The sequence below is a fragment of the Psammomys obesus genome, unplaced genomic scaffold (genome assembly GCF_907164565.1).
Source record: "Psammomys obesus unplaced genomic scaffold, mPsaObe1.curated_primary_1811, whole genome shotgun sequence".
In the NCBI taxonomy this organism is placed as follows: domain Eukaryota; kingdom Metazoa; phylum Chordata; class Mammalia; order Rodentia; family Muridae; genus Psammomys; species Psammomys obesus.
This window is the reverse complement of record NW_026585690.1, coordinates 4172892-4186209: the sequence shown is the minus strand read 5'-3', so window position 1 is coordinate 4186209 and position 13318 is coordinate 4172892. Positions and strand designations below refer to the sequence as shown.

General features: G+C 45.2%; 1 protein-coding gene across 3 annotated transcripts in view; it reads left to right on the top strand.

The window, feature by feature from the left end:
- Positions 1-70: 70 nt before the first annotated feature.
- Positions 71-13318, top strand: part of Rufy3 (RUN and FYVE domain containing 3) — a 71249-nt gene continuing 58001 nt past the window's right edge. For all 3 annotated transcript variants that reach the window (XM_055596086.1, XM_055596101.1, XM_055596135.1), the window contains exon 1: positions 71-532. In XM_055596086.1, coding sequence (XP_055452061.1) covers positions 205-532 — 328 coding nt within the window. In that variant the 5' untranslated portion in view covers positions 71-204. The remainder of the gene's footprint in view (positions 533-13318) is intronic.

Here is a 13318-nt window from a genome sequence, read left to right as displayed (position 1 = left end):
GGGGGCGGACAGGCCGCGCCGTCGGGCGGGGCGGTCCTCGGCTGGCCGGGCCCCGGCGGGGCGGGCGGAACGCGGAGCGGAGAGCGGCGGCGGCGGCGGAGGCGGCGCGGGCTCGACGGGGCACCGGATCTTCGCCGTGAGCCTCGGGCTCGGGCCTGGAGCGGCGGCGGCGGCGGCGGCGCCGCGAAGCCACGAGCGAGAGGGATGGCCGAGTCGCCGCCGCCCGGCGCGGCTGCTGAAAGTTGCGGCGGGGACCCGGCGAGGGGCGGGGAGCGGAGACCCGAGGAGCCGGAGCCGCCGAGCGGTGCTGCCGCCTGCGGAGGGGCCCGGGAGGACGAGGCGGGGCCCTCGGAGCCGGACTCGCCGGTGGCCGCCCCCTTCTTCCTGCTGTACCCGGGCGATGGAGCAGCGGGCTTTGCAGCGCGCCCGCCGCCGCAGCGCGCCTGGAGGACCCCGCCGTCGCCCGGCTCCCCGCTGCCCTTCCTGCTGCTGAGCTACCCGAGCGGCGGCGGCGGCGGCGGCGCCAAACACCGTGAGTGTCGGGACCGGGACGCCGCCGGGACCGGCTCGGCGGGCCGGGGGTGGGGTCCGCGCGCGGGGACTGGGGGTGGGGGGGCGGTGACCGCGCCTCGGTGCTGTCCAGCTCCCGGCCGCCCCAGGCCGCGGCCCCGCCGGCTCGCTCGCCCCTCGGCCTCCACGTGCTGGGGCCGAGGCGTCCCCTGGCGCCGGCCGGCGGCGCCGCCGCGCACTGGCGTCCTTCCCGGAGGAACCGCGGAGCTGGCGTCCGGGACCGGCTGACGCGCCCCCACCGGTTCCCAGCCGCGGTGGCCAAGTAGGTGTGGCTGCCTCGTCGCCGCCCTGCGGCCTCGGCCCGGCGAGGGGAAGGTCTTTAGGCGGGTTCCCCAAGCCCATAAGTGAGAGTCATAAACCCCTCACCCCTCCCCGTACCCCCCAAAGTGAGAAAAGAAATGGTCCCTAGATGCGCGAGGGGAAGGGCAGGGAAAGTGTGGCTTGGCTAGGGCACCTCCCAGTGTTGTCTCTTTTGTCAGGAAAGGTGCTTCCAAGCCTTAAAGGCATGGCCACTCTCTAGCCCCCTAAATGCAGCGAACCCTCAATTGATGCTCTTTTAAGCAACAAATATTTATTGCTGCTGGCCATGAGCTGGTCAGTAAGAGTAGAAAAGAAAAGGGCTGGAGTAGGAGGATGGTTTGGAAAGACAAGTCCTTACAATATGAAAATGTGGCTGACAACTCACAGGATGGTGTAAATACCAAAGACCTTGGTATAGTTAGGAGTTGTAAAATGGGAGGAAAAGTTGCCTGGGGTAAGTGAGGCCCTCTTCCCTCCTTAATTTTTAAACCTCAACAGTGCAGATCTTGATGTGACGGCTCTCAGCTGCCAAGAACTGACTCGGCGATTTCTGCCTCCCCATCCAAACCCGTGGAAAAGATAAACATTTGTTGAATGTCTCCTATGTGTACATGCACCATGGCTGTCGCGGCTATCAAGTCTCCATGAGCGTAATAGAGTACCCCGTTTTCAGATGAGGAAGTTGAAGATTAGACTAATTTCATTATTTGCTTTCAGTAACCGTTTAGGAGAATTGAACGTGACCCAGCTTCCTTGTCTTCCATGATGGTGCTCTTTAATCAAACATCAGAGGTCCAAAACTGCGGTGGTGATTGTCAGGTTAGCAGCAAGGAACAACTAGATTCAGTCAGTGCAAGCCAGTGTTACCTCTCTTCTAACCTAAAAAGTGGTCCTTGATAGACCTGGCTGAGTCTTAGAAAAACATTTTGTTTGAGTTCTGTGCTCTAATCTCCAGATAATGAGAGTTCTGATAGGAATCCTTTTGTATGGCAGAGGGAGTAAAGATAAGAATATTCTCCATGCTGAATACTTTTCATTTTCAGAGGAATAGGCTTTCTTTGTACAGCTTGTTTTTTGTTTCCTTTCTATGTCTGTGTATTTTGCTTGTTATAACCACATCACTATAGAATGAAGGAAACACTCTTTTAACAGTTCTCTATGCAACAATTGTACATGATGTGACATAAATTTTCCTTCACCCGTTGGCTAGTAGCAGTTGTAGGTATTATTTGAATTCCACTTAATTTGTTTCTTTCTGCTCAGTTAAGATTGACTTTATTTCTTTTTAAAGTATTAATAGAAATTTGGAGCTCAGTATGACCATGATAGGAATGGAAGATTTAAGTTCCTGGGGTTGAACCTTGCACATGCTGGGCAAGCAGTCTGCCACCTCGTCATGAGTGGGATGTTCTTCTGTGGCTTTAGCATACTAGCACGTATATGGAGTGGTTTGTTAGCATATAAACATCTTAGAATTAACTCGTTTCTGAAGTAGTTCAAGATATATGACGTTTGACTCCCTCCTCTGTTTTTACAATCTAGTAGTTATTGCATTCTAGCAAAAACATCCAAGCTATATTTTATATATATAATATATATATATATATATTTAAGCCAGTGTCTCCCTATGTGGTTCTGTAGCTTTGGCTTTCCTGGAACTCTCTGACCTAGAGCTCACAGAGATCCACCTGTCTCTGCCTCCCAAGTTCTGGGATTAAAAATGTGCACCTTACTTTTTAATTACATATGTGTGTGTGTAGATGAATGCCGTTGCCCACAGAGGCCAGAGGCATTGGTTCCTCCTGGAGTTACAGACAGCTGTGAGCTGCCTCATATAGGTGGGTCCCTAACAATTGGAGTTGGGGCCATCTCTGACTCTGTTGCCTTCCTTTGGATCCCTTTCCCCCAGCTGATCTGCCTTGTCTGGCCTCAGTGGGAGGGGATATGCTTAGTCCTGCTGAGACTTGTGGTACCAGGGTGGGTTGGTACTCATGAGGGGGCCTCCTCTTCTGTGAGAAAAAGAGGAGGGGAGGATGGGACTGGGAGAAGAGGAGGGAAGAGACTTCGATTAGGCTGTAAAGTGATTAAATAAGTTAATGAAAATAAAATATAAATTTAAAAAATGTATGCATTTTTGAGCCTGTGTATGGTAGCTCCCACCTTTAATTCCAGCACTTGAGAGGCAGAGGCAGGCAGATCTCTGTGAGTTTGAGGCCAGCCTGCTCGGCAGCGTGAGTTCCAGGATAGCCAGGGCTACACAGAGAAATCCTATCTCAATAAACAAAAAAGAACAACAAAAATTATGTTTAAGATGATGCCAGACAAAGAATCTGTATCTTGTTATTTTTCTTCCAATTACAGCAGTATACAAAGTATGTCTCACTCACAAAGAAAGTACTTTTTTCCTGTATTTGTGTGTGTGCCTGTTTAGAGATTGAAAAAGAGATGGAAGGGGAATAAAAGGTAGTGTAAAGGGGAGAATCTCAAAAAAGACAGGGTCATTATGAGTATCTGTTTCAAAGAATATCCAACAGTGAAGACCGTGGTTGACTCCTGATGTGCTGAGGATGAGACATGGAGATGAACTTGATTCTCTTCCATGCACTTGCAAATCCACAATGTATAGGGAAATTCTAGGTTTACAATATCCCGGAGTGAGTGTTTAAGTGCAGCAAACCAATGTTGTGCTTACAGTTTCATGTATATATGCAAATTTTAGATAGATAAGTTTATCTTCTATGAATATATGTTATCTCTTCCTTCTCTTTTTTTTTAAGATTTATTTATTTTTATTTTAAGTGTATGGGTGTCCTGCCTGTATTATGTCTGCACCATGTATATGTGTCGTGCCCAAAGAGTCCAGAAAAGGACATTGGATCCTCTGGAACTGGAGTTACAGATTGTTGTGAACTGCCATGTGGGTGCTAAGAATCAAGCCTGGGTCCTCTGCAAGAGCAGCCAGTGCTCTGAGCTGATGAGCCATCTCTCTAGCCTCATTTCTTGTTTTTTAATTGCTCATAGTCATTTTAAAATATATACCTAATTAGGAGTTGAGTATGTGTTAATTGGCTATAATTCAAATCTGCTGTATACTTTTCTACATTTTTAAAGAATAAAAGTACTTTGTTTTGTAATGACAGACTCATCTGCCTAAAACCAGGGGTTTTAGAGGAACAGTCAACTCATTAGAACATGCATTTTTCTTGCTCATTTTTGGAAACAGGTTGATTTGTGACTTACTTTGTTGTGTTGAATTTTTGTAGGCAGTGTCTCTTGTAGCCCACCTGGCTTGAACTTGACCCGTTCCTGTCTGTACCTCTTCCTTGAATGCTGGGGTTGTCTACAGGCATGTGCTCCCATGCCTGGCTGGGACTTTTTCAAGAATGGCTTCTTAAGAGTTCATTGTAGATTAACGTCCTGGTGGCAGTACTGTGATTTATTATTTCATTAGTTTTCAACTGTGTTAACAAAGCAAAGGAAAACTGTTTTCTGGCCCATTAAATGCCATTTGGTGACATGGCATATAAACGCAACCATACCAAAGAGGGAAACTGAGTCCACTAGAGAACGGGTTCATCCCTCAGGAGAGTAGTGTGCATGTGGCCCCTGTCCACACATACTGAAATGATTTGGGATATCCTGAACTTTTGAGGAAGGCAGCTAAACTAAGCCCCATTTCCTTCCTCTCCACCAGACTGCTGCTTGCCCTCTGAATGCTGCACGTGCCTCTAGTTGTCTAAGTTGTAGCAGTCTGTCTTCCCAGACAGTCCCTCCTCCTCTCTTCTGCCTCTTCCTTCCCCTACTCTTTTCGTATTGCTTACCAGTAAGAAAGTGTTTTCAGAGTCACAGAGCAGTGTATTTACTATGATGATGACATGCGTTTCTAAGACAGGGGCCTGTTCTGCATTACAGCTGGCCTTCAGCTCACAGTCCTGCCTTCTCCTTCTCAGTGCTGGGGCTACAGGCATGCAGCACTGTGCCATTTACTATGGCTGTTTTTGAATAGTTATGGAAAGGTCCATAGGCTTTCTAAAACTGCCCCGGTCCGCTGGGTAGGGAGGCATTCCTCTTGGGAAAGCCCATTAACAACTCCCTGGCTCGAATCTTGTTTGGGACCAAGTGGACTGGACACTCATCCTATGTCGGAGATGGGACATATTGGGGATGGGGCAGACGTGGGCTAGTTTGAAAGAGCAGTGTGGGATCCTTTCAAGTGCACAAGAAAAGAGGAGATTGGTAGGACGAGAGGCATGGGAAAGCAGAAGTCATTTAGAATGTGATTCTTCTAACTTTAGAATCTTTAGGGGCTCTCCACAGATGTCTCTCTCCTGCTGTCTCATTTACAGTGTTAATACTTGGTAAAATTCCCACCCATCGCTCTTCCTTCCTCACAGCTTGAGACCATCACAGCATACCCTTTACTCACATCTCAGCTTTCTTCTGAGTCATTCTCAGAAACATCTATCCTTACAAATCTTACGTCAGGAAGAGAGTCGTGTTTTGTGTTTCGAGCATTCTCAAAAGCAGAAGCACTTAATGTAATGACGATGGCGGACACTACTCTCTACTTGCTCCGTGCCAAGTGCCCTGCTAGCATTTTATTTAATTCTGAAGTAGCTAACCTTGCTTCCCGTTTGTTAGTAAAGAAATGGACAAAGGCAGAGGAAGGTGGAGCTCTGTGAGTTCAAGGCCAACCTGGTCTATAGAGAGAGTTTCAAGCCAGGCAAGGCTTCATAGTGAGACTGTCTCAAGAGAGAGGGAAGAGGGGAGGATGAACAGCAGACAAGTTAATTGAGCAATGTTGCTCCTTTTCTGGGTGGGAAGACACAGGACTCCCTGAGGATGTTCTGCTTCCGGAAACTTTCCTTCCCTTCTGCATCCGAATCATGGCCTAGGCTGGGCATGTCTTTTCCTCTAGAGTTTCTTCTCCATTCACTAAAACCCATATCTGCTAAGAATGAATGAATGAGTGAGTGAATTAATGAATTAATTTCATAAGTCATAAATTTGATAAAATAGTTCTATCAAATTTTACACACACACATATGTATATGAATAATACTGACTAGTCCACATGGGAGAGGGTCTTTGGCGCTTGAACACGTGTGGTTGTATCTTGTATTCCTCACTATTTCTTTACTATTTCCAGTAGCTAACATGCGCTGTACTTGCTCTGTCCATGTTACATGCCAATTCTTAAATATATGGGAAAAGGTACTTTGGGAAGCCATGATGGGAGGATCATAAGAAGAGGTGAGCCTAGGCCACATAACAAGACCCTTTAAACAGGAAGGGAGGAAGGGAAAACCTGTTGGCCTCTTGTTTCTTAATACATATATTTAGTTTAATTTTGTAGAACTGAAAAAAAATATAAGGTTGAAGTTTTAAAACAGTGGGAAAACACCATTTTATGTACATAGAGTGCTTTGACATTACGTTTCTATACCACTAAACATCTATTGAGACTGGTATTCAGTAGGTACTATTTTGAGCAACATTATAAATAATATGCAAAACAGGTGAATTTCTTCTCATGGGGCTCTGCTCTCTGCAAAGCTGGTAATTTACTTTCATTTTAGAGCTGAGCAAATTGAGGTGAGGGAAGGACACATTTCCCAAAGACATTTAGTGGGGAGCTGCTGATAGCTCCGTATGTAAGCCAGTGCTTGCTGCCAATGAGCCGTGAAGCCAGCTCTGCATCCCAAGATAGAAGTTATTTCTGGTCTGAAGCTGGTTAATTTTAATAAGTAAAGATGAGCCATTGCAGTCCTCTGGTGGTATTTGCTTCTGAAAATCATGATAACTCAGCTTCCTGGGCATAATCATTCTGTAACTACTTATTGTCATGGTTGGCTAATATCTACAAACTGATGGGCCTACCAAGTGTGTAACCCTCACATTGAAGAAATCTGTCGACTTCAGACAAACCTAGGAGATTTTGGTTATGGGAAGAAAGATATTCAGAGAAAGTAGGCCATGTGAAATAATCATGATCTTGGCCAGTGTTGGCCTGATGATAACTAGTTAAAGGTACTCTTTCATGCCAATAGTCGATAGTGAAATAGGAAAACATTTTTCTTGAATTGTGAAGCCATAAGCCCAGAAAGAAGTGTTAGGAAACAGAATTTTGTGAACATCTGCAAACTGATTTAGTTGCATAAATTGACAATTTTTAAGAAGCCATTATGTGCAAATTAGGGAAAAGCAGGAATCAGCTTACTTAAGAGTGAGAACCAGAGCTCAGTTGAGAGAGGGCAAAATTCACAGGCACAAAGCTCTAGGCTCATCCCCAGCGTAGCGTAAAGCAGCCATGGCATTGCATACCTTGAGTCTCAGAACTTGCCAGGTGGTGGCCAGAGGATTAGACGTTCAGGGTTATTCTCCGCAACATAGTGAGTTCAAGGCCACCTTGAAATACTCGAGCCCCTGCCTCCAGGGGAAGAGGGACAACCTGGGGATGTAGTTCAGTGGTGAAGTGCTGCCACTCAAGCACGAGGACTCAGTTTTGATTCTCCAGAGTCCATGCAGAAAACAAAACAAAACTGGGTGTGGTAACACAAGCTGTAAGTACTGGAGAGAGATAGGTGGCTCCCTGGGGCTTCTGTCTAGCCAGCCTAGCCTGTTTGGTCAGCTTCGGGCCAAATGAGAGACCCTGTTTCAAACAATGTGAATGGCACCTTGGGAACAACACCCAAGGTTGACCTTGGGCCTCCATACAGACATTCATTTTTTTGGGCTGTAGAGATGGTCAGTAAACTTGCCTTACAAGGGCAAGGATCTAAATTCAGGACCCAGGGCCCTTGTAAAACAGCTGGGTCTGGCGGGGAGACTGAGACAGGTGATTCCTGGGGCTTGCTGATAAACTCCAGGCCAGTGAGGTATACACTCACACACACACACACACACACTACATGCACATCTAGTAAAAATGTAATATTGCATAAAAGGCTTGGGAACTATATCATGAAGCCCTTTTTATAAAGTTCATCAGAACCAAAACTAAATATATTGTTTAGTCATTCATGTATTTGTGATCCTATTTTTGAAGTAAGGTGATAATGTCTTTCTTAAAAAACAATGTCTCATGTAGCTCAGGCTGACCTCAAATTTACTGTGTATGTTTTGGTCCTCCTGCTTGGGATTTTATGCATATGCCACCACACCTGGCTCTGGGGTAATAGTACACAGAATTGAGAAGAAGAGTCTCAAATGGAAGGAAAGCAAGGACTGGAGAGATGGCTTAGGTGATAAGAGCACTGGCTGCTCTTGCAGAGGACATGGGTTTGGTTCCCAGCACCCACAAGGCAGCTCACAACCATCTGTAACTCTTAGTTTCTGGCATCCGATACCCTTTCCTGACCTCCTCAGAAACCAGGAACAAATGCGCACACAGCATAGATGCATGCAAACAAAACACTTATACACATAAAACAAATAAACATCTGAAAAGGAAAGGTTGAGAGCAGTTACTATTGCAGTTATTTCTGAAGAGCGAAGGCAGTTCAGAAGTTAGAGGGAGTATGTAAATACTCGATTTCTCCAGCTGAGCAGTGGTTTCATTGATACTGGTTTATTCTTTGCACAATTAAAATTGTACAGTGAAGTGGTTCTTTTTTCCCTTAGTTTTTTGACACAGGGTTTCACTATGTAGCCCTGGCTGTCCTGGAACTCACTCTGTAGAGCAGGCTGGCCTCCAACTCACAGAGATCCTCCTGCCTGTCTCCCAAGTTCTGAGATTAAAGGTGTGCACCACCACTGCCTGGTTCATGAAGTGATTCTTTAAGGGTCTGCAGTGTACCATTTTAGAAGATGATACACCATTTACCTTTTTCCTAGTTCTGGATGTATCTTATCTTCTTAACCTAGATGTCTACCTGAGTAAAGGAGACACGGTGAGGTGCTTTCCAGCTCTCTTTCAAGGGTGCTAACAAAGGGAACCAAGCGGGACATCCATCGTGGTGCCTGTGGCATTTGGGTTAGTCCTTGCCACCACATAACCAGAAAAAATGGGTTCTCTGTTTCTCAGAAAAATTCCATTTATGAAAAAACTGAGCTAAGAATGTAAGTTGAGGGGACAAGGTGAGGTGGCCAGATGGAAGAAATAGTTTGTGAGATTTTAGGGCATAAACTGAAAAGACTGATTTTTAAAAAGTCCTCCTCAGATACAAGAATTGAAGCTCATTTTTAGGTCTTTTGAAGGGCCTTACATGAGCACTGAAGCTGCAGAGTGTTAAAGAGAACACAGCTTGGACGTCACCTAGAGAGCGCAGTGTGGAGTAACAGACTGGCTACCTGGCCATTGCATATTCCTGGGCCAGTTCCTTGAGTGTATGAGGCGATGCCAGTGTCTGCTTTACTGTGTGTTTAGGATGGCTCCATGCGGCATTTGGTAAGTCCCTAACAGAAAGCATAAACTCAGTGAATGACATCATCGCATTGAGTTAACTTTTTCATACTATACAACAGGGGCACTGGATCTAACAAATGAGTCTTTGTCTCGGCATAGCTGCATGTGAGTGTGAACCACAGTCTGTTTTAAGAGACGTGTAACGTTCGGCTGAGATGTGCATCGTTAGCCTTGACTCATTCAGTGTGGACAATCAGGTTGAATACAATCCACAGTGTTTTGAGGTCCACTCCCTTTGCCCTTCGCACAGCCACCTTACCAATATACACAATCATTAACAAACAGGTTCAAATGAGAAAAAATAGTTCAATACAGCTTATATTTAGTGTATACATGTGAGTTGTCTTTTTTTCCTTTTGTGATGGTGGGACCTTGTGCATGCTAGGGCAGCCACCCTACCATTACTAAGTCCATTCAGAAGTCGAGATGTGTATGTCTTATGGATGGCTTCATTTTTTATGTAAAGCTAATATATGTATATATTAGTAAACATTGAAATATTTAGAAGTGTTTTTGTTTGTTTCGGTTTTTCAAGACAGGGTTTCTCTGTGTAGCCTTGGCTGTTGTGGACTCACTTTATAGATCAGGCTGGCCTCATACTCACAGGGATCTGCCTGCCTCTCCCTCCCGGAGAGCTGGGGTCCCACCTCACCGGGCTAGAAGTGTTTTTATTAACTTCTGGAAGCAGCACTGCTTTGTGATAATTTCATTGCTTAGGAACAATGAGCAACTGTGATGATGACTCAGTGACCGTTACCTGATGGGCAGGTGCAACTCATGCTAAAGGTGGGACACCCCCGCCCAGCTGCAGTCCTTGTGTTTGAAATCACTCCCATCCTGTCACAGGCTAACAGGTAGGGAGCGGGTTTTCTCTCCCTGCCAGAAGCTGTCCTTGCGTTTGGCTCCCTCTCTGTGCCCTCTAGCTGAACAGAACAGGCTTGGGAGGGACCAGAAGGGATCGTAGCTTCTTGCTCAGTAGCCTAAGCCCTAAGCGTCCCGCTATGCAGACTTGTCAACAGTTGGGATCTCCTCGTGCATAGTAAAGGCTGACTGGTAAAAAGGGAGAATGCCACAGTTGTGACCAGTCTGAACAAAGGTTCAGTATTTGTCCCTTAGCCACAATTTCTTTTTCGAGGCTCACGTATTTGAAGTCAAATATAGTCTGAAAACATTTAGTTGAAAATTCCAGAACTGAACAATTCATTACTTTCAAATTGCTTACCATTCTAACTGGTGTTCTGAAACTTTCTGCTCCTGAGCTGAGGAATGGATCTCTTTGTCTAGCATATCCACACTGTAGGTGCTAATGCTCCCATTGTCAGGTCAGCTGCCCAGTGTTAAGTTCTCATTATGCTGTCACCTAATACTATGTCACAAAGCCTCCATAATCCATCTTAGCAGGCACTGTTATCATCTCCTATCACTGCAAGAAAAGATACAAGTCCAGGGAAATAATGTAAGTTCTGGGTGTGTAGGTGTGTGGGCAAGCACACATGTGAGCATATGGAGGCCCTAGGAGGCATTTTTCCACTGGAGTGGCCCATCTTGGCCTAGAGTTCAGCATTTAAGCTAAATTGATTGCCCAGCAAGCCCCAGGAATTTTCCTGTCTCTGTCTCCAGGCTGCGCCCCAGGCCCAGCTGTTTTACTGTGCTGCGGTTGCATTCAGGTCCTTGTGCTTGCAAGACAGGCGCTTCCCTGCCGGACTCATCTCCACAGCACAAGGTGTCTGAGGGCGGGGGTGTAGCTTAGCTGGTAGAATGCTTTCCTAGCAGTGCACAAGGTCTGGACTAGGTCTCTGGTAAAACATAAATCAGATGCAGTGGGAAAACTTATAATTTTAGCACTTGGGAAATGTGGGCAAGAGGATCAACAGATTAAGGTTATCTTCAGCTATGTAGGGGTTCAAGGCCATCCTGTGCTGTGCTCAGCTATGTAGAACCCTGTCTCAAAAAAAAAAAAAAAGAAAGAAAGAAGCCACATTCATTTAACCCTTAGTACAATATATTATGATTCTATTTTATAGTTAGCTACTGATCTCTCTTTGCTGTTGGCTTGTTTTCCGAGACTGGGTTTCTTTGTGTAGCCGTGTTTGTTGTAGGATTTGCTCTGTAGATAAGGCTGGCCTCCATCTCAGGGATCCACCTTGTGTCTGCATCCCAAGGGCTAGGATTAAAGGCACACGCCGCCATACCCAGCAGGTGTCGATCTCTTTACTCTCTCATTTATACATTCAACTCTCATATGTATGTACAGTACCAAGAAGCAGCTACCCTTGGTTTCAAGCATCTACTGGCAAACGTGGGATGTATTCCCTGCAGATAGTGGGGTACTCTGTATTGAACCCTAGATAGACACAAAGCATCCAAATTGCTGTTTGTTCTATGATTTTCAGTTGGAAGTTATGTTGTTATTATTGTCCTGGATCCCTTTCTCTCCTCCACCCTCCCCTCACCTATCTCTCTTTAAGGTAGGATCTCATGTAGCGTAGGCTGGGCTGCTGGTCGCCAACTTGCCATGTAGCTGAGGACACCCTTAACTTTATTACAGGCATATACCTCTCACCATGCCTAGCCCTGGCTGTCTGGGTTAGATTTTATGAAGAAGTATATTTCTCCTTTAAACTGAAATCCTTAAATAATAACAAAACACAAAATTTTTTTTCTATCACTGAACATTTTAAAGAGTGTTTTGTTTTTGTTTTTGTTTTTTGGTCACTCATAAAGCTGTTTCCTGTCTTTGTGTGGTCAGGGCATATATATTACCATACAGGAATTGTATGCATGTGCTTGCACACTGGCTGATCTAAGAGAATTTAATGATGTGTCTTCAGAGCATTCCAGAATAGGAAGGTTTTTCGTTGTTGTTGTTTTAAGTATAACATGGTTTTAACTTCTTTAGAAATATATTTCGTGCTATGGCAGAAGCTTGGTAAATATAGCAATACCAAAAGGGAAAAGCAGTTGCCATTGATCAGGAAGGATTTTACTTTTTTAGCTTTCCGGTGTATTTTCGTTTGTTTGTTTTTTCCTGTTTTGTCTTAAAAAGTTAGTATTTTGAAAAAGCAAATTATAAATGCCTGAGCTTAGATTAAAGCCTGTTTCAGCTTTTCCTAAAATGTCACCTTTTGTAAAGAATTCTGATAGCTCAATGTACCAGGATAGAAGTGACTTGTGTGCTTGGGAAATTATCCTGATTGTTTCTTATCACAGAGTACTGTTGCCCTCTTACTCCACCCTTCTGTCCCGGAGTGTGGAGAATTGATGAGGATCTGTGCTTTGTGTTAGGTCTGCTCATAGTTTGACTAGCACAGTCTGGCAGTGGGTTGTGCAGGAGGAGAGAGAGCAGCCTAATTGCTCTTCCTGCATCAGCAGCATCTAGAAAGCATCCTGGGAATTGCTTGCCCGGTGCTCAGAGCAGCTGGTCACATGAGCCTGAATTTTCAGTTCAGTTCATTAGTCAGCCATTTTGGTCAACACCCTGCTTACTGCGCACAGCCAATCCTGTTAGAACTCAGCATCCCAGCTCGTCAGACGGTCCTGGAGTGATTTCTGCTGCTCAGATTTTTTCGAGATAAATTGAAAAGATAGGTTGATTTTTCTTTCATTTCTTTTTTTCTTTTGTATTTTTTTTTCTGCACAAAGGAAGACTTTGTGTTTTTTCACTATTCATGCCAAGACCAATTTTTGAAAGACAGCTAAGGCAGCAGTGGGTGTGTAGGATTTAAGCTTCTAGATAGCCCGGCTGGAATAAAGGAAAAGGAAGATAAAGGAGAGGCCGCTGGGAGAGGACAACACCGTCCAATTTTGCTGTTAGGAATTGCCAGTAAAAAGAGATACTGTAGAATTGTTTATTTTGAGCAGCTTGTTCTGGAAGGCACCTTTCTTTTCTTTTTTCTTTTTTCTTTTTTTTTTTTTTTTAACCTCTTGAATTCCATTTTCTAAAAGCTTTATTTAAGAGCTTGGGATTTGGGGTTTTTGGTGCAGAGATCTTATTTGTGTGTGTGTGTGTGTGTGTGTGTGTGTGTGTGTGTGTGTGTGTGT